Below are 19,053 nucleotides of genomic sequence, written 5' to 3'. Positions count from 1 at the left end.
TTTTCTCCTGCAGCTTTTGTTGCTCAGGGGCAAACACTAAGTGGTTGAGCAGGGGTACTTTCTGGGTGTGCAGGGTTACTGTAAGCAGAGGAAGAGAAAGGAATGCTATATTAAATATATACATATATGTATATATGACGTAAGAGCTAGGCTGAATGAGTGCTGATAGACATGTCTTAGAAGTAATGGTTGTGGTTTTAAATAAAAGCATAATACATGCTTATTGACATTTGCCTCTTTCATATAACATGACACAAATTTTACTGATTATTTGAAGTTTCATGTTAATGAAGCTTCTATTCTGCTGTAAAGTATTATCTAGATGTATTTTATTTTCATTTATTCTTGGGATGTTTGATAGTAAATAAGATTTTTAGTATTTGGATTATTAAACTAGAATGGTAATATTGTATTAGTAAACGTGTTACTCTTGGATTCATGTTCATTAGTCTATCCTGTCAGGTCAAGGAAAGTGAAATTGTTTTCCAGTTATATAAAAATTCTGTTGGTCATCAGCCACCACCATATATGTTTGTGCATGTTACACTAGATGCATGGTACACTACACATACCAGGGATATTCTCATTGTAATCTTACGTCATTGATGTTCTCTAGAGTTCTTAAATGTAAAATCAGTACTACTGTAAGTGTCAGTCCTGAGTCATCAAGTCTGATTTTAACTATTGAAGCAGGTCTGTAAATATATTTAACATATAAACGTCACCTAAATAGGCAATCCTGATTACCTTACTGTTTTCTTTTGCCTACAGCCTCAAGACATTCAGAAGACAGTACTAAAGGGAATCATTAACAGCCTGTTACGAGAATGGAAAGGGTAAACTAATATTTTAAATGTTTAGCTAATCAGTATAGAAGTCTAACTTACACATTGTATGTCTTTAACATATGTGTATCTATTTTACTCTCAGAAAAGATTTTAGTTGAGTTATAATAACATAGATGAAAAAATAATTATAAGCCATTTACAACAAAGCTGTATAACTTGAGATTTGTGACCTCTCAGTAGGATCTACAGATGGGCATAAAAAGATCTGTGAATACTTTTAAATTGTATGTAAAGTTTTTTCTGTTCAGATATATATGCTTTACAAAAACGGAATGGGTACTTACATTGGTAACCTAACTGAAATAATTAGCATTAAATTTAGCCTTGGGCTTCCTGGTAGCCAGAGTGAAATTTTTCTTATTTCTAATATAGGGACACCTAAGGCCAGCTACTAAAATGTTTTTTTCTGTCAGAACTAAATATTAGATTCTTATACAAGGAATCATGGGCAATTTAGTTGATGATGTTTTGAACCATGAATATGCATAATATAAAAATGTAGTTTTAAAAATACATATTTAAATTTATATTAAAAGTATATTATTTAAATAAATTCTATTAAAGCCAAAGGAATGCCAAGTCTAGTTTAAAAGTAATACCTAAGTAGAATTCTTAAATGTAATGTTACATATACCCTATATATATTTTAATAATATTTTAATTGTTCTGATTTTGAAAGAAATTCATGCTTATTATAGAACATTTAGAGAAGGCAGAGAAGCATAAGGAAGAAAGTATTGGCCAGGTGCAGTGGCTCACGCCTGTAATCCCAGCACTTCGGGAGGCCAAGGCGGGCGGATCATAAGGTCAGGAGATCGAGACCATCCTGGCTAACACAGTGAAACCCCGTCTCTACTAAAAATGCAAAAAAACTAGCCGGGCACGGTGGTGGGCACCTGTAGTCTCAGCTACTCAGGAGGCTGAGGCAGGAGAATGGCGTGAACCCAGGAGGCGGAGCTTGCAGTGAGCCGAGATCGCGCCATTGCACTCCAGCCTGGGCGACAGAGTCTCAAAAAAAAAAAAAAAGGTATCAGTCTGGCCAACATGGTGAAACCCCATTTCTACTAAAAATACAAAAATTAGCCAGACATGGTTGCACAGTCCTGTAATCCCAGCTTACTCAGAAGGCTGAGGCCGGAGAATCGTTTGAATCCTGGAGGCAGAGGTTGCAGTAAGCCAAAATCATGCCACTGCACTCCAGCCTGTTGAGCTGTTGAGAATTTCTGTCTACTGCCTTCACTTTTTATATAGCACATTCCTATTATTGGTTTTTTATATATATCAAAGATGGTAACTGGATTTGCTTAGACACTACTATTTTAATGTATGTCTTTTTATTTTCTATTTGTAAATTCATAAATTTCAGAATCCATAGTGACACACTGTCTCAAAAAAAAAGAAGAAAGTAAAAAATGTTAACATTTTACAGTGTTTTTTTAGTCGTCTTTTAAAAACAATTAAAATCGTACTGTATAGTTTCATGTGACTTTAAACTTAATGGTCTTTTTCTTAGTTTATTACTCTAGTAATTTGTTTGCATTTTCCTTCTTAAACCACACTTTTAATGTCTGACTAATAACTTAGGAATGTACTGTAATTTACCTAACCATTCTCCAAGAATGGTTGTTTATGTGAATAATTCCACAGTGAACATTTTGTACAAAAATATTCTTTTCTGAGCACTTATATAAAAATTTTTTTGGAAATATAATTACTGTATCAGAGTATAAACATTTTAAGACACTTAATACATTTTGTCAGATTTCTTTACAAAGCATTTATGATAATGTACACTTCTAACAGCAGAGGGCCTGAGACTTCAGTGGTATCTCCTTATAACAAAACTTGGCCTAATTTAATAAATGAAAAGTGGATCTCATTTTTATATACTTTTCCTTAATACTAATAAGCTTAACATTTTATTATTTGTTTGCTATTTTTATTTATCCTTTTGTAAGTTTTCCACATACTTTTGCCATTTTTTATTGCAGATTTGCCTGTTTTTCTGTTAGAAACTCTTGCTTATTATAAGAAAATTGACCTTTTTGTATTATATTTTCCTATATCTCACGTTTCAGAAAATCAATTACTAGCCTCACAAAGAAGAAACCCCTGTTACATCTCAGTTAAGTGTCTGAGGACTGAAGGGTTAAGGCCAAACTGGGAGTTAGCTGCTTCCTGAATATTATAGTAAAAATATCATTTTTAAAAAATCTAAGAAATCAGACCTACTCATACAATTTATTGTGCATGCCTGATAATTTATGCACGCATAAATGACCTTGCCAAGATTATGAAGCTCTAGGTAGGACAGGAAAGGACTTGGAGGAATAGATGATATATACAAATAGATCTTGAGCAGGCAAGAAAGAAACACTCGTCAGCATGGAGAATAACAAAAGCTTTAATATCTGGGTTTTGTTTTTCAACCCAGGACCCAGTTAGGAATCATGAATTGCATCTGGTTGTCATAGAGGTGTACCATTTTCAATTCAAGAAGTTACTTCCAGATATCTGTGAGAATGTACCAAATAGATCTTGAGCCGGCAAGAAACACTCATTAGCCTTGAGAATAACAAAAGCTCTTGGTCAAATCTGATACTATGAGAATTCATATTAAGATGGAAAAAATTACTTACTTTTCATGATTCTTTCCGTTAGAAGCATACTGAATGCATTTAAAGTATGATTTGATTTACAGACATTTCTACATCACTTGAGGAATGAACCTAGAAACACAAGCTCATTTTCTTTCTTTAATACATAAATGTTCTTAAGATTATCCTTTATTAAAACAAAACATAAGTATTCTAAATTCTAAAATTGATGATTTTTTTATTACACTCCTAACTACTTCCAGAATTAATCATATTTACCTCACAAAATGTTATAGCCTAGTTAGCTCAGTCTTTAGTTATCTTCGGAACCAGCCTAGAAGAGGCACAGAAGCACCTGTATTTTCAGCATATTATGGACTGTCTCAATAATAATGCATATTAATTTTATCCTAGTTTTTGGCTTTTCTCAACTCAGTCTTCATGGAAACATTTATTGGTCTTTTTCATTAGATGCTATGAGATTAAACTTTCATCCATAATAAATTATTCTTGTTTCTTTTTCAGTCCACGAACAAAAGATGATCTTAGAGCATATTTTATACTTTTACAGGTAAGAGAGCTAGAACTTAGTTGAAGTTGTCTAAGTCAGATCTCAATCTCTACATGTGTATGTGAAATGATATTAAATATTAAATATCATTTTGGGCAACATTATTGATTCTTTTTAGAATTATAGTTACCTGTAACCAGAAGATTTTTTAAAAAGTAAGATTAGTAAGATTAAAAGATTAGTAGGATTTTAAAAAGTAAGAAAAATAAGATTAAAGCCATAACAAATAAGTAATGCGAAGCTAAATTACATGTGAGATTAAAATTTTGATATAGTTCCTGCCAGAGTATTCAGGAACAAACAGAATGGAAGCATTTCTTTCTCCTCCATTCAGACCTCTTTCTTGTAACTAGTTTTAACAGGCTTCAGGATTTTCTTTTATTTTCCCATCTAGTAGGTTTTTCAGTTTGCTATGTATTTTTCAATAATTTCAATTAGAATTCTTATGGAAAGATAAAAGGTTTTCTTTTAATTTGTTATAAAGCAAAGGTAATGAACTTTTTTCTCTCAATAGATACAGATTAATAAATTCAAAAAGAAATTAAGATCCAGACAAATGAAAAGCAATTTTTACTTTTTATTATTTTTTGAGGAAGAAATACATTATTACCATAGCTAGCATACTATGAATACATTGCATTATTCTTTACAATTTATAAAATTTGTCCATGTATATTATCTCATTTAAAAGTAAGGAAAACGATATTAAATAAGTATAGTGTTTAGTACAATATTATAATATCAATATGTCTAATGAAAGAACATGTACAGGGTAGGGATAGAGAAAGTGAGGAAAGATAAAGTCACCACAAACATGGAATTAATAAATGCAGAACCATTGCTTCAAGGGGAAATACAGGGTTAGGTTCACGTGAGCCTCTGATCACATTTTTGTCAGCCAATCAATATATAACTTTGCTTTATGAGTGTTTTTTTAAAGACATACTTCATTTAATAGAAGTCATTGATTCATTATCATTGAACTCATGGCTAGCAGTACTGTAACTCATGCCTGAATGAAGCTTTTCTAACATACATATATTTTCTCTATAGGGCACATCACAACCTTCTTGTTAGGAACACTAGACAGCATTTTAGCACTACACTTGGCCGTTTTGAAATAGCAAATCACCAACAAAAAGCACCAAAATGTGAAAAACGAAGCTAAATGGATTGCATAAAGGACACTTGCAAAGAGAGAGTATTGAGCTAAAACAAGGCAGGACATCACTTTGACCTCAACTGGGAATGTGCACGTCAGGAGACTTAACATTTTTCACATGTCCCCAAATGACCATGAAAACACAAGTATTGATTTGGGGATTAACAATTAAATTTTAGCAAGTAGGCAAATTTGGAAATACAGAATCTGTGAATAATGAAGACTGACTGAATATTGAAAGTCTTTAAAATGTTTGTTACTAACTTTTAGGGTAGAGATAGAGAAAGTGAGCAAAGAGGAAAAAGTGGGAAAGATGGGGGAAATGACCAAGAGGTAGTTAAGAAGAGAAATGTAAGGAGGGAAAATAGACAGGTAAGAGGAGAAAGAGCCAAAACTCAAGAGTAAATTTATGTAGAGATAGTAAAAGCTAGAAAGAAGACACGAAACTCAGATTTTAGGTGAGTATATGGGTCAGCTATAAGCTCTGCTCATATTTTGTTTTTCTCAAGAGCCATTATCAGATGAAGTTATCAACTGAGGTCAGTCCCAGATTTTGAGTTGTTCTGTCCGTAAGTCAGTTTTGAAAAACACATGGTACTCTCTTATTTTTCACAATTTCAGGAAGTTTTTTCCAATAATATTTATTTTTTCCGTGATGTGCTGAAATGCACATTGTGCTGGAATTTTAGATTTTGGAAACATAACTAAAGGTTTTTCTTAGTTTACAAGTATTCCTTCAGTGTCCCTTTATCATTTAAAAGTTGTCAGAAGCTGTATATGGTTCTCCCTTTGTTCTTTGGGATATATGAGGCTAACTCATTTTACAATGGCAAAAGTTTCACAACCAGCTTTAACTTCATTTTATTAGCTTTTAATCAAGGAAAACCCAGGTTTTTTGCTTTTAATTGGATGATAGTGATTGGTACCATTTATGAAGGCACTTTTGTGAAGGTGCTTTATATACATTTTCCTTTTCAATACTCAAAACAACCCTTAAGATAGAGAATATCATTCCCATTTTACAGATGAGGACATTGAGAATCAAAGTGTAAGGAACGTGCCTAAGGGCATATAGCTAGTAAGTGGTAGAATTAGCCGTCAGGCTCAGATCTGTCTTAACTCCAAAGCCTATGCTCTTTTCACTGTATAGCCGCAGCGTAAATGAAAGTCTCTGTTAATTAAATAACAAATAGGTTATTGTTACTTTATAATCTCAAATTCTGTTTCCTGAATTTACCACTTACTTATTAAGCTTAGTGTCTTTCCTTTGTGTGTTAACAGAATTTTAACACCATTATCTTTAATATCTTTTTCAGAATCCTCAGTTTAATAATACATCTACGTATGTCATCTATGCTCACTTGCTACGACAGATAGCTACCTTAGTGGAAGCTGACCATCATTTCCTAGTTCACTGGTTTAAAAAGTAAATCATTCTATGATATTAAGAACTTTTATAGTCTCACAGTTTTAAGTTTGGTATTAGTAATTTTACAATACAATATATTTAAATATTTTCAGGTCTTTAGAAATGGTGCTTATGTTCACAATGCTTCAAAAGCCAATTATAAAAATCTACTTTAGTACTACATAAAGGATAATTAAAAATCTGTTTTTAATGTAAGTAACCAATTTGTTTGCATAAGCTGTTGAGAATTTCTGTCTACTGCCTTCACTTTTTATATAGCACATTCCTATTATTGGTTTTTTATATATCTCAAAGATAGTGACTGGATTTGCTCGGACACTACTATTTTAATGTATGTCTTTTTATTTGCTATCTGTAAAGTCATAAATCTCACCATTATTTAAATGGCACTTTCTCCTTACCTAAAAATGTCATTGTAAAATATAGGTTAGCTATCAATATCAATTTGTAAAAGCATACTTTTTTCACAGAAGTATACCCACATGAACAGCGACTTCTCCATGATTGATAAAAGTAGAAAGGCAAAATATTTCCCAGAGAAATTTTAAATACAGTAAATTATCATTACTCATAGTAGTTATATTCTATAAAGTCACCACAAACATGGAATTAATAAATACAGAACCATTGCTTCAAGGAGAAATACAGGGTCAGGTTCCTGTGAGCCTCTGATCACATTTTTGTCAGCCAATCAATATATAACTTTGCTTTATGTGTGTTTTTTTAAAGACATACTTCATTTAATAGAAGTCATTGATTCATTATCATTGAATTCATGGCTAGCAGTACTATAACTCATGCCTGAATGAAGCTTTTCTAACATACATATAATTTCTCTGTAGGGCATATCACAACCTTCTTGTTAGGAACACTAGACAGCATTTTAGCACTACACTTGGCCATTTTGAAATAGCAGATCACCAACAAAATGTGAAAAACATGAAGCTAAATGGATTGCATAAAGGACACTTGCAAAGAGAGAGTATTGAGCTAAAACAAGGCAGAACATCACTTTGACCTCAGCTGGGAATGTGCATGTCAGGAGAGTTAACATTTTTCACATGTCCCCAAATGACCATGAAAACACAATTAAATTTTAGCAAGTAGGCAAATTTGGAAATATAGAATCTGTGAATAATGAAGACTGACTGAATATTGAAAGTCTTTAAAATGTTTGTTACTATCTTTGTAGTAATTTTGGTGTTTATTTCTCATTTAACTAAGACAGTATTCAAGGTAAGATTTTGTATCTTTTCAAATGTTTGGCAATTTAAGAAATAGAATTTGGGGGAATAGTCTAAAATTTTGTGGCTTAGGATGTAGTTTAATATCTAACAGATAATTTTGAAAATAGAAAATGTAAATTTTGATTGCCATTATTTTGTAATCTTTACCAGATTGTCCCAGAAGAGGTTCAAACAATTGGTAGAGAGATTGCTGCAATTTATTTCTTTACGCCTGTTTCCTGCAAAGCCTGAAGAATTTCCACCTCTAACAAAGTGTTCCTGGTGGATTCCATCAGCTGCTAAAGTGTTGGCTTTACTTAGTAGGTTTTTATTATTCTAGCATTTTTTACTTTTCTTTTGTTACATATTAGGGATATTTCTTAAGGATTTCAAAGGACTGTAGAGGCATTCTTAAATTTTAAACCACTTCTTTGAAGGAAAGAGTTGTAATTTATTTTCTACTTTGATAGTAGATTTCGTAATTTGTAAGCATGAAAAAAGCTTTATGCCTTTTAGTGGGCAGTGTTCTGTATTATGGCAATTAAGTGCATATGAGCTAGGACCCCTAGGAGAGAACACACAGAAATAATGGCTGCATATTCCCTTTAATACTATCATAATCCTCACCACAAGTTTTTTTTTTTTAAGCAAGAAACTATTGGCTGCATTTTAGCCACAATTTTTAAATTACCCTTTTCATTTGGAGCTGCATTTATTTAAAATAGAAGTTTCTAGGTCAAGGCTATCTTGTAGACATTAAAATGATGTTTTTATTATTAGAATGAATCTTGTGCATGTTGGAAAAAGTCTTTATGTTAGAATTTATCTTTTCAGATACTGCAAACAATTTAGTTCACCTTCCCCTTATTCCTTATACTGATTTCTATAATTCTACATTGGATCACATTGATCTTATGGAAGAATATCATACTTGGCAAAACTTTGGAAATTCTCACAGGTATGAACAAAAGTTCCTTTGATTATCCACCAAAATTAAATACTATTCAAAAGAATGACTAGATTTTAAGTTTATATAAAGTTTACACATACCTTTATATATAAATGTATAAATATAGTTCAGATAGCCTTGAAATATCATTATATTTATTAAAGTATTTTCTTTTTCTGCTACCTTTTGAATTTATATACATGTTAATGTGGTTTTGGTTTGGTTAATAGCATCTTTTCAAGAAGGGAGAGGTTCTATCTTAGTATGCAGTCTCTTATCTCTTACTATTCTATGCACAGGGGTCAACAAAACTTTTTCTGTAAAGAACTAGATGGTGAATATTTTCAACACTATAAGTTACACAGATTCTATTTTGCTATTTTAGCACAAAAGTAGCCTTAGGATGTAAATGAATAGATATGTCTGTGTCCCAAATGACTTTATTTACGAAAACAGGTTGTAGGCCATATTTGTCTCGGGCCCATGGTTTGCAGATGCCTGATCTAATATATTGATCACACACAGACACACACACACATTCATTTCTCCTTTCTTCTGTAAGAAAAAGTGGTTGTCCGTTAGGTGCAATATAAAAAGAGTAGATGTTATAGAGAAAGGGCCTCACCAGAGCTTATTTATTATAATAATTAAATAAATTTGTAAAACAGTCACCAAATTATTTAATACACTACACTTTATATCCACACTTCTAGTTTGGATTAAACTAGCAAGATTATTCCAAACATAATTTATCTTTAGGTCATGAGATGTTCAGGAGATTGCATTTAATTGTAGAGGAATCTGAGTAAAGAGATATGGTGTGGATATAAGTAACCTCAAAACCCCAGATTAGTTTGTAAATTGGTTAAACGTTCCAGGGACCCTCTTTATCAGAATTGACCTGAAACATAGAATGGCCTTCTGGACACATCTCAGTTCACATCTGAACACTCAGAACTGAATAAGATAAGAATTTAAGTTCTGGGGACCCTAGTCCCAGATGGATATTTTATTGGCAAAGTTTATTTTACAAAGATGCTTTTTCCTTCCATTTTAATATAATTGTAACATGTTGTAGATACAACCACAAAACAATACCAAGAATTATTATGCGTATTTCAGTGACAACATCTTTTAATGTAGACCTTCCTCTAACCACTGTGCCACAACACTGGTGTACCAAGAATGAGTTACATTAGGGTTTTAATCCTAAGATCCCATCAATCCTTGGGTAGCCAGCCTGAACCTAGAGGGGAACAGGAGCCCTATGGGAAGTGACCTCTGGCCATGAGCAGCCTCATCTGTTCATTTCAGTGTGTCATTCACAAAGTACCATTTCTCTTGTGCATGACAAGGGAAAGGTTGAGAACCCCTGTCCTAAAGTACGTAATAAAACTAATATATATCTTACTGAGTTCATTGCATTTTCTTTTTATTTCCAATTTTTTGTTAGCATTGATAATTCAAAATAATTATACACCAGTACTGAAGAACTCTTAACTTTTATTAACAATTTCGTCCCATGGTAAAAGCCATCTCACTTTCAGTTTACACTAAGGCTACATCCATTTTCCTCATAATGCCTTTTTTTCTCAGTGGTCACAGTTGTACCGCCTGACTTTGTTCAGGTGGATTCCAGCTATAACTGATGGATTCATTGTAGTCACTTTGAATGGCAGAATAACTCCTGAAGTGTCATCGCTGCCATACTCATTCTTTCTAAATGCATTTATCTCTGTGTAGTTTGTGGCTTTTGTGCGTAGCATAGAATGTTCTAGCCCAGGAGGGGTTATTTTCATAACCTTTGATTATAATGTGTAATTACAAATACATACCATTTCCTGTTACCACACCACTAAATATAATGCTCAATGCAACAAACATTTCTGATTTCTTTTTATTGATCTTAAATATATTACTTTACTTTTTACATATTGTAGTTATTGTTAGATGTTTTCATTTCTGGAACTCACACATCAGAACTCTCCATATAATGATGGATTCTTATATTAATATTGAGCACCTGGGTTTTCTGTACTACTTCACCAGCACTTCTCCCTCCTGGTTCTAGTGTTGGTCATGTTGTTCACAGGTGATGATATACAATGAAATTATTTGTATAGACAATGTAAGTGGTTAGCACACATTTGAGAACCTTTGATGTAGCTTCTGCAGAGAATAAAGGCATTGCACATCTAGCAATGATACATTCTTCACATGGCTGTGAGAATTAAAAGAAATGATACACATACAATCATTTTGTATATGGTAAAACACAATACAAAAGTAATGTTTTATGTTGCTACAAGGGGTACCTTAGATTCCCTTAGTATAATTTTGCTAAAAATACACCATTTTGCTTTTTCTTTTTTTCACTTGTTGAGCAGGTTTTCCTTCTGTCAGTACCCATTCGTTATTTCTATAGCTGCAAAAAAAATCATTATTCAAAGAGACTCAGAGCAACAGATGATAAACATCGCAAGGGTAAGTCAGCTATAAAAACATATTTATGCTGACTATAATCAATATAGTAAATAATTTAATAAATAATTTAAATGTCTTGTGAATTGTTCTAGCATAATCAGGAATGTTAAAAGCAAAATTCGTGTTATACTCACCCAAAAAGTGCTTAAAAACCATTTACAATTTGGGAGACAAGATAACTCTCATCTCTTCTGATCAGCTTCTCATTGTATTATAAATATAGTAGGAAGAGTAAATGCTTCTCACAGATTCAAATTACTGAGAGCTTGTTGGACCTCATTTTGCAGATACCATACCACCAACCTTAGATAACCAGCAGAGCATTGAGAACTGCGATGAGGCAGAGTGTCATTAGGCAAACCACTCAAACTACTGAAACATTTTCTAGGTTTTTTGAAAATCAGAAACAACCAAAAAATTAGAAAATGTAACAAAAAGTATGTCTTGGAGAACTGAGAAATATGCCCAAAGAAGGTGAAAGATGTTTTATTGGTTCTTAGGAAACCAAAATACATGGAGACCCAAAGAGGCTGGGGATAGCAATCAGACTGAGTTTAGGCAAATTGTAGAGCAGTATGAAGTTATCTCTCAGTCTGTCCTTACCACTCCCTATCCCTTGTGTTTCATCTCAGCACAGTAATGTACTTTATCTAATAAATATCAGATTCAGTGAGGTTTTCTTGCTAGAGCTGTAAACTGTATGTTTAAGTGCTTATGTATTTCAAACATCTGCTTGTGTTACATAATTGCTCACAATTTTAAAAGAGCGATGCTTGGCTGTGGTCTTCTTAATTGAAAAAGAAATATAGGGTAAAAAGAAATGATTTCCATCTTGTTCAAGAGTATATAAAAAGAATCCTAAAGCATAAATTGTAATACTTCAAAATGCTGTAAAAAATAAGAATGTTTATTCTTCAGTAATTCAGTTCCCAGAAGGTGAGTATTTCTTTCTATCACAGAGAAGGACAAAAGATTTGAGTAACTGGTGACATCCCAAAGTCATCTTATACTGAATATGGGAATATTAGAAGAAATTTTATTGCCTATGCCCATCAAGGGAATTCCAAAGCCACACTACCCCCCTGAAGAATGAGTTTAAACAGGTATATTCAGCACCAGAATTCTTACTTGATCTTGGGTAGATATTGGCTCAATTATTAGCTATATAGCTACTCATTCTGACATTTTCTGTTAGTTGTACTCGTACAATGTCATGTGCCTTTTTAATATTTTTTCACCTTGGTCTATAATTTTTTTATATTTGTAAGAAAAAATCTACAGTGCTTTTATACATAACAGAATGAGCTAGTTTGGATTAAACTAGCAAGACTAAACAGTTTTTTCTGTGTCACTCACAGGATATCAAATACCTTTTTGTGGAATTTTTCTTCTACTTTAAAGAAGGAGAATGGCAGGTGTAGACTGTGACAGGCTAAGTTTTCTACAGAGCATGCAAAAGAATGAGTAGACGCTTGACATTGAGAGCTGAGTGGCATTATCAGTTTTCTATGGGTGTTTCCCAACATTTTAACATGTAAATTGCCATATCACTTGGAATTAATGACTGGTGACTATTTTGACACAAGGACAATCTTACAAAGTGTAAGATTGAGCTTATATGGTACAATCTAAATATACAAAAGTGGTTTCCTAACCTAAAATAAGTTCCTCAGTCACACTGTCAAGAATTGTATCATTGTTGGGTTATTTTTTCATTTGGAGCATTTTCTAGTAAATATGAATTCCTGATGAGAGGAATAGCTACTAACTTTGTTTGCTGTTAGCATCCTAGCATAAATGTGTTTATTATTTATAATAAATAAATAATGTGACAGCTGCCCAGCAGCTAGACTGGAAACAGAAGATAGGAAAAGGTAGGAAAAAACGGTCTGTAACACAGGACACTATTCTAGGAATGCAGACTTCTTTGATAAGTGGGGACACAGAGAAATAAAAGGCTGTTAATAGCATTTAGCATTGTATATGGGAGAAATGGAGAAGGCTCCAAATTAGTGTTTTATTATAGTAATATTCAACATCATAAGTAGCCTTAAATTGTAGATTTGTGATACTAAAATTTTATCAAAGCAAATTGCTGCATGTATTTAAAATGTCTGAAATGTTTATCTTTAATCTGCACAATAGTTTTCGTTATTACCAAAAAAGATACAGTCTAATAAAGACTATTTAGATAAATATATAAGCATGTGAATTGTATATGATAAATGACATATATTTCTTATAGATATTTTTAAATATATTGTTTTTCACCTATTCCATGCTTATATTTTGAAAAACGGTGACAAAAGAATTTTGAGTCACTCATATCCCTATCGCCCAAGCAAAGCCATTAACATTTTAGTAAATTTTCTTTTGATACTTGTTCTGTATTATCTTTAAAAGACAACAGAGTTGAAATAGTATTGTAAACACAATTTTATTTCCTACTTTCTTCAGGTGTACCTTCCTTGTACTATTTACATAGTTTTTATGACCAGTTTTTTCATTAGTTGGATATGTATTTAAGATATTTCTAAAGTTTTGTTTTTATAGATAGTGCTGTGATGAACATGGAACTGTATAAAATATGTTCCAAGTTAGAATTCTCAGTGGAAGAATTATTGGGATAAAGCATATGAATATTGTTATGATCTTTGATACATGTTGACAAGTCACTTTTGTAAAGTAGACTAATTGTACCTTTAGAGAAAATTCAATATCTAAAAAACCCTAAGTCCAGGTTTATCATCAGAAATATATACCTTGTTTTGAATGTTCCATTTTATATTTGTATTTATTAAACAGAAAACTTTGCTATTTAAGAGATGAGACATATGGAAACTGTGATGCAACATTTTTTATTATAGAAGGTGAATTATTTTTGGTCCTCCACTTTGGATCCCCTTTGGTTATCATTGTTACAATATGAAATAATAATAAGCCATTTTCACAAATAAAAATGTGTATAATTGATTTTTATAAAATTGTTTATATAAGAAATGGCATAGATAATAATTGTTATTTTTACTAAAATCTTTAAATGTTTTAAACTTAATTATAATCTAAGTAAAAGCAAAAATGTTTACTTTCTTATTTAATTAGCAAAGTCTGGTGGATAAAGTATCTCGAAGACAGAGACCCGATATGAATATGTTATTTCTAAATATGAAAGTAAGACGGACACATCTGGTTAGCGATTCACTTGATGAGGTATAATTTATTCCAAAATGATATTAATTAAAGCTTAAAATTCTATATGATTTATTATAAAAATCTTAGTAAACTTTTTTATTTCTGTATTCCAATAAGTGTGCTTTCTTAAATTCTTTTGAAGATCTTGTTGCATACCAAGCTTCCTTAAATTTTGACACCATAGTTAAAATCAGATCTGTATTCATAATTGTCTTATATTCATGTTTGTATGTTTATTAATAGTTTGTTAATTCCCTAGAAAAGGATTTGATGTAGAACACTTAAATGAGTAATTCATGTTTCTTCGTATATAACCTAGATTCCAGACCCACCTTTGTTACTGGTTATGTGTGTAACAAGTCATTTAACTTCTCCAGGTCTCAGACTACACATCTATAAAATTAGAAGTCTGACCTACAGGGTATATTGGGCCTATACAGGCTCTAACATACTTTGATTGCATTTTCATGTATTATAATAAAAAATGCTTCAGCTCGATCTTAATATGGTTATTAGAAGATAATGACTGATTCAGCTATGTTATTTATTTATTTATTTACTTATTTATTTTTGCAACACATTTTATTTTGTCACCCAGGCTGGAGTGTGGTACAATCAAAGCTCACTGCCACCTCAAACTCCTAGTCTCAGGGTCTCAAGCCATCCTCCTACCTCGGCCTTCCAAGTAGTTGGGATTACCAGCTCAAGCTACCACACCCAGCCCTAGCCATGTGATTTTTTAAAGTTTAGCATTGAAGGGAGTTTTTTTAAAAAAGAAATGAATTATCTTATAGTGTGCTAAATTAAAAATTTGAAGGCAGTAGATACCAGGAGGCAGTACTTTGGGCAAAGTACCTGACTTCTCTAATTCTGTTTCCTGATCTATAAAACATAGTAAACACCTACCTCACACAGTGTCTGGCAGATTTAATGGATAAATGGATGGATGGAGATTTGTAGCATTGCAAATAAGTTAACGACTGCCTAACACATTTCCCGGAATTAAAAATGTTAATTCTCTTTTCACTGTTCTTTGTTCTCCTCTACTGTATAATATCTTCAAATAGCTAACCCGGAAAAGAGCAGACTTGAAAAAGAAGTTAAAAGTTACATTTGTAGGGGAAGCTGGTTTGGATATGGGTGGTTTGACTAAAGAATGGTTCCTTCTTCTAATTCGCCAAATTTTTCATCCAGATTATGGTAAGTAACCTAATTTTCATAAACCATGTTTCTTCATAATTGTTAGAGTCAAGTAGTCAACCTTATTTTTAAACTATTCTATGATTTTACAGACTTTTTGTCAATCATAAATGTTGAATAATTAAGGACTGTTATTTACATTTTAAAAACTTGTTTGACTGAATTGATGATCAGTTGATTCTCTTACTGGGAACCCTACACAAAATGTATCAAGATTAAAAGTAAACATTTATGAGGAGACATCCATATCTTTTCTGAATAAGTCAAATGCATGAAATTTTAATTTGTCATTGAAATAAAAAACATTTGAAATTAAAACACAAAACTATAGTTTGCTGTATAGTAACATTCAAAGCCTCTTTAATTAATGGGTCATTTTAATAAAAATTCATGAATTAATTTTTTAAGAAAAAATAAGCCTTTGAAATTTTTTATTTTACAGAAACTACCTGTATAATCCTTACTATCTGTTAAACTTTTCAAAGGAGAGTTTTCAGTGTTTTCCTTATTCTTTAGTTTTCTTTTCTATATGTGTATGTGATGGGAAATAGGGATGACAGTGATAAATTGAAGTCTCCAGATATCCTCAAAGTTAATTTTGATCATAATTTATAATCTATGAAACTATACTTTTTATAAAGTTATCTGATTAATTTAGTTTGTATCTTTTTACCCTGTTTCTACCATTGGTTCAGGAAAATAAAATGTTCTCTGTATATATTTAATATATATATTTATATTTGCTGAGATTTGCAAATATATAGTCCCATAAATAATCTGAAATTTTTAACTTGAAAGATGATTTGTAACAGAATTATTGTTGAATTGGTTACCTTCTAATAGATGAGATGTCATGTACATGTTTACCAGTTTGATTTTTTTAAGTCAATCATGTTAATAATAAAATTATTTGTGTGTTTTTTTAGGCATGTTTACATATCACAAGGATTCACACTGCCATTGGTTTAGCAGCTTTAAATGTGATAACTATTCTGAATTCCGATTGGTTGGAATTGTATCCTTTAAACTTTCCACTAGGAGGTGCTAATAGATTAGAGATTTTTAAAGATTTTATCTGTATTTTAGAAAACTGTTTTCTTTAGCCATTTTATCAAATTAAATATTATTGTCAAATGTACTGTTAGATTTTCAGTAATCTTCATTATATGTAATATATGTCAGTAGACTTAATTGAAAGAAATGAGTTTGATATTTTTCTGAAAACCTTATCTCAAAATAAAAATGGTTCTTTCCTATTTCACATATAATTGAAGTTATCACTAATTTAAGGCTTTTTAAAGAAAAAAATCAAAGTATTTCCCATTTATAATGAAGTATTTTTTTCTGTTCTTTCACTTTGTGCTCATTTCCCTCAGTTTACTGAATTGAAATTGGGGGAATTAGATCTAACTCTTTAATATGTCTCCAAATCCTGAAACATAAAGGGAGCATCCATAAAAATTGAATGGAATGGGAATATTTAAAGCATATAGTATTATTTTGTAGTATTTTTAAAGTTTTATAAGTCCATTTGGAATCCTATGATTCCTATCAGGTATATTGTAGTATATTGTAGTATATTGTAGAGGGCATTTCTGCATTGGGTAGGAGATTGGACAAGATGCCTTCTACATTAGCTTTTTAGATTCCAAGAATTATAATTGTTTGTGGAGGAAAGGAGGGAAGAGTAAATAAATAAGCAAGCACTGGAGATAAGAAGGTTTACAAGCGGGGGGAAATTCTTCATCTGTTCTCAGAGTCAAATGACCATATGGCAGTAAGTACTAAGGAGTTCTGAGAAGGAAAATATACAATGTATTTCTACCAGAGAGGATAGAGATTTAAAAATGGAACAATTACATTTGATTAACATATGGCTGGTGAGAGTGTTGGGACATTATAAGCTGAGAGTGTGGTGAGAATAAAAAAGGCTAAATTGTGCTGGGCTTGGTAGAGAGCAGCAGCAAGCACACTGAAAGTTATGGAAAATACCATCAGAAAATGAATGAAGAGCCATCTTTGAACGTCTGTCTTTGTTACATCTGTTGGAATAAATTATGAGGCATATATATGGAAATTGAGAGACGAGATTAATTAAAGAAAGGGTAGTAGGGAATAAACTGCACATTGAGATAGTAAACTCAACTTGAAAAATTGTATATATTGTTATGTCTGAAGGTCCAAAGTGCTAAATTCCATAGAGAATAACACTTAACAATTCTGAGACTCCTGTTTATATTCTAGTATCTGCAGTAATCATTTGTTGAATGTTTCATCTTCATTGAAGGGCCTAATCATTGATGCTTGTCACTATACTATGAGCTATTTAAATTTTCATACATAAATGTTTGTCATGCTTTATATTCATATATCACAATTTAGATTTGGATGATATTTTGACTCTAATATTTACAATAAAGTATTATAGCTTAGTTATATTTTTAAGTGATACTATACATAAAATCATAAAATTGCTCATTTTTTTGCAATAGATACTAGTTTCTATTTAGTCATTACCCAAAAGAGCATATTAAGCATGTTTAGCTATTCTATATTTCAAGCTAAACAATTGAATCTAAAAATTATAATTGCTACTCTCATTATTATGTATGTTTATCACACACAGATATAAAACCTATAGAAAGCTAAATTGATGCTGTAAAAAGTGTAATACTATATAGGAGAAATGTGAGATGAGAGTGGATTGTGATCAGGTAAGGGGTTGGGAACTGAAATTTGAGATATAACAAGTATGAACATTGAGAAAATATAGTTGATTTCATATATGTCTCCAGTTTTAAAATTTCAGGACCAAAGATGTATTGTTCTAGTAGTTCTGACAGTATTGTGTTTCTAATACAATTATTTTGAAGTATAAGGCCTTATTATCAGCCTTCATTACACTTTAGCAAATTGAAATTTTGGTGGTCTTCCAATTTTTAAAAGTTATTTTCAGTAATTTACCCAGCTTATATGTTTAGATTTCCTTATGAGCCTATAAAATGAATTACTTCCTTAATAACTTTATATAATTGACTGTTGAAATATTATGAAATTTGATCTAAAACCTCTCTTTCCATAAATGGATAAGTTACATTCCACCATATAACTAGTAAATAATCCTGAGCAAAATTTATAACATCTGTAGCTTTTTAACTTTGACACTGAGAAACTCCAAGTAACATAAGTCTTTCAAGTTTTACTGTTGGAAATTACCTATCCTATTAGCTTATCAATAGCATATTTATATCCATATGTTTATTCAGTTTAGCTCTTTTCTTCACACATAGTCTGTTTTTAATTTTAAAATAACTAAAATGGCTATCTCCAAAACCAGTATTCTACAGTGAGTTCTACTGAATAAACTGTTGCTGCAGCTTATAAAATTGCCAACA

At 31.6% G+C, this 19,053-nt stretch overlaps 1 protein-coding gene across 3 annotated transcripts in view; it reads left to right on the top strand.

Annotated features, from left to right (window-relative positions):
• Positions 1 to 771: 771 nt before the first annotated feature.
• The window catches only part of LOC105537146 (probable E3 ubiquitin-protein ligase HECTD2), a 31,394-nt gene continuing 13,112 nt past the window's right edge, over positions 772 to 19,053 (top strand). The window contains exons 1-10 of one of the 3 annotated variants that reach the window (XM_011976651.1): positions 778 to 836; positions 3,971 to 4,016; positions 6,495 to 6,604; positions 7,832 to 7,843; positions 8,005 to 8,153; positions 8,668 to 8,791; positions 11,170 to 11,266; positions 14,369 to 14,476; positions 15,526 to 15,658; positions 16,585 to 16,673. In XM_011976651.1, the coding sequence (XP_011832041.1) occupies positions 8,748 to 8,791; positions 11,170 to 11,266; positions 14,369 to 14,476; positions 15,526 to 15,658; positions 16,585 to 16,673 (471 nt within the window). In that variant the 5' untranslated portion in view covers positions 778 to 836; positions 3,971 to 4,016; positions 6,495 to 6,604; ... (1 more) ...; positions 8,005 to 8,153; positions 8,668 to 8,747. Of the gene's footprint in view, positions 837 to 3,970; positions 4,017 to 6,494; positions 6,605 to 7,831; positions 7,844 to 8,004; positions 8,154 to 8,667; positions 8,792 to 11,169; positions 11,267 to 14,368; positions 14,477 to 15,525; positions 15,659 to 16,584; positions 16,674 to 19,053 lie in introns of all 3 variants that reach the window. The other 2 variants (XM_011976652.1, XM_011976653.1) reach the window with 2 other exon arrangements.

This window comes from Mandrillus leucophaeus, unplaced genomic scaffold, assembly GCF_000951045.1.
Source record: "Mandrillus leucophaeus isolate KB7577 unplaced genomic scaffold, Mleu.le_1.0 Scaffold1690, whole genome shotgun sequence".
Lineage (NCBI taxonomy): Eukaryota > Metazoa > Chordata > Mammalia > Primates > Cercopithecidae > Mandrillus > Mandrillus leucophaeus.
Note: the sequence above shows the minus strand (reverse complement) of the source record. Positions and strands in the feature narration are given on the sequence as shown.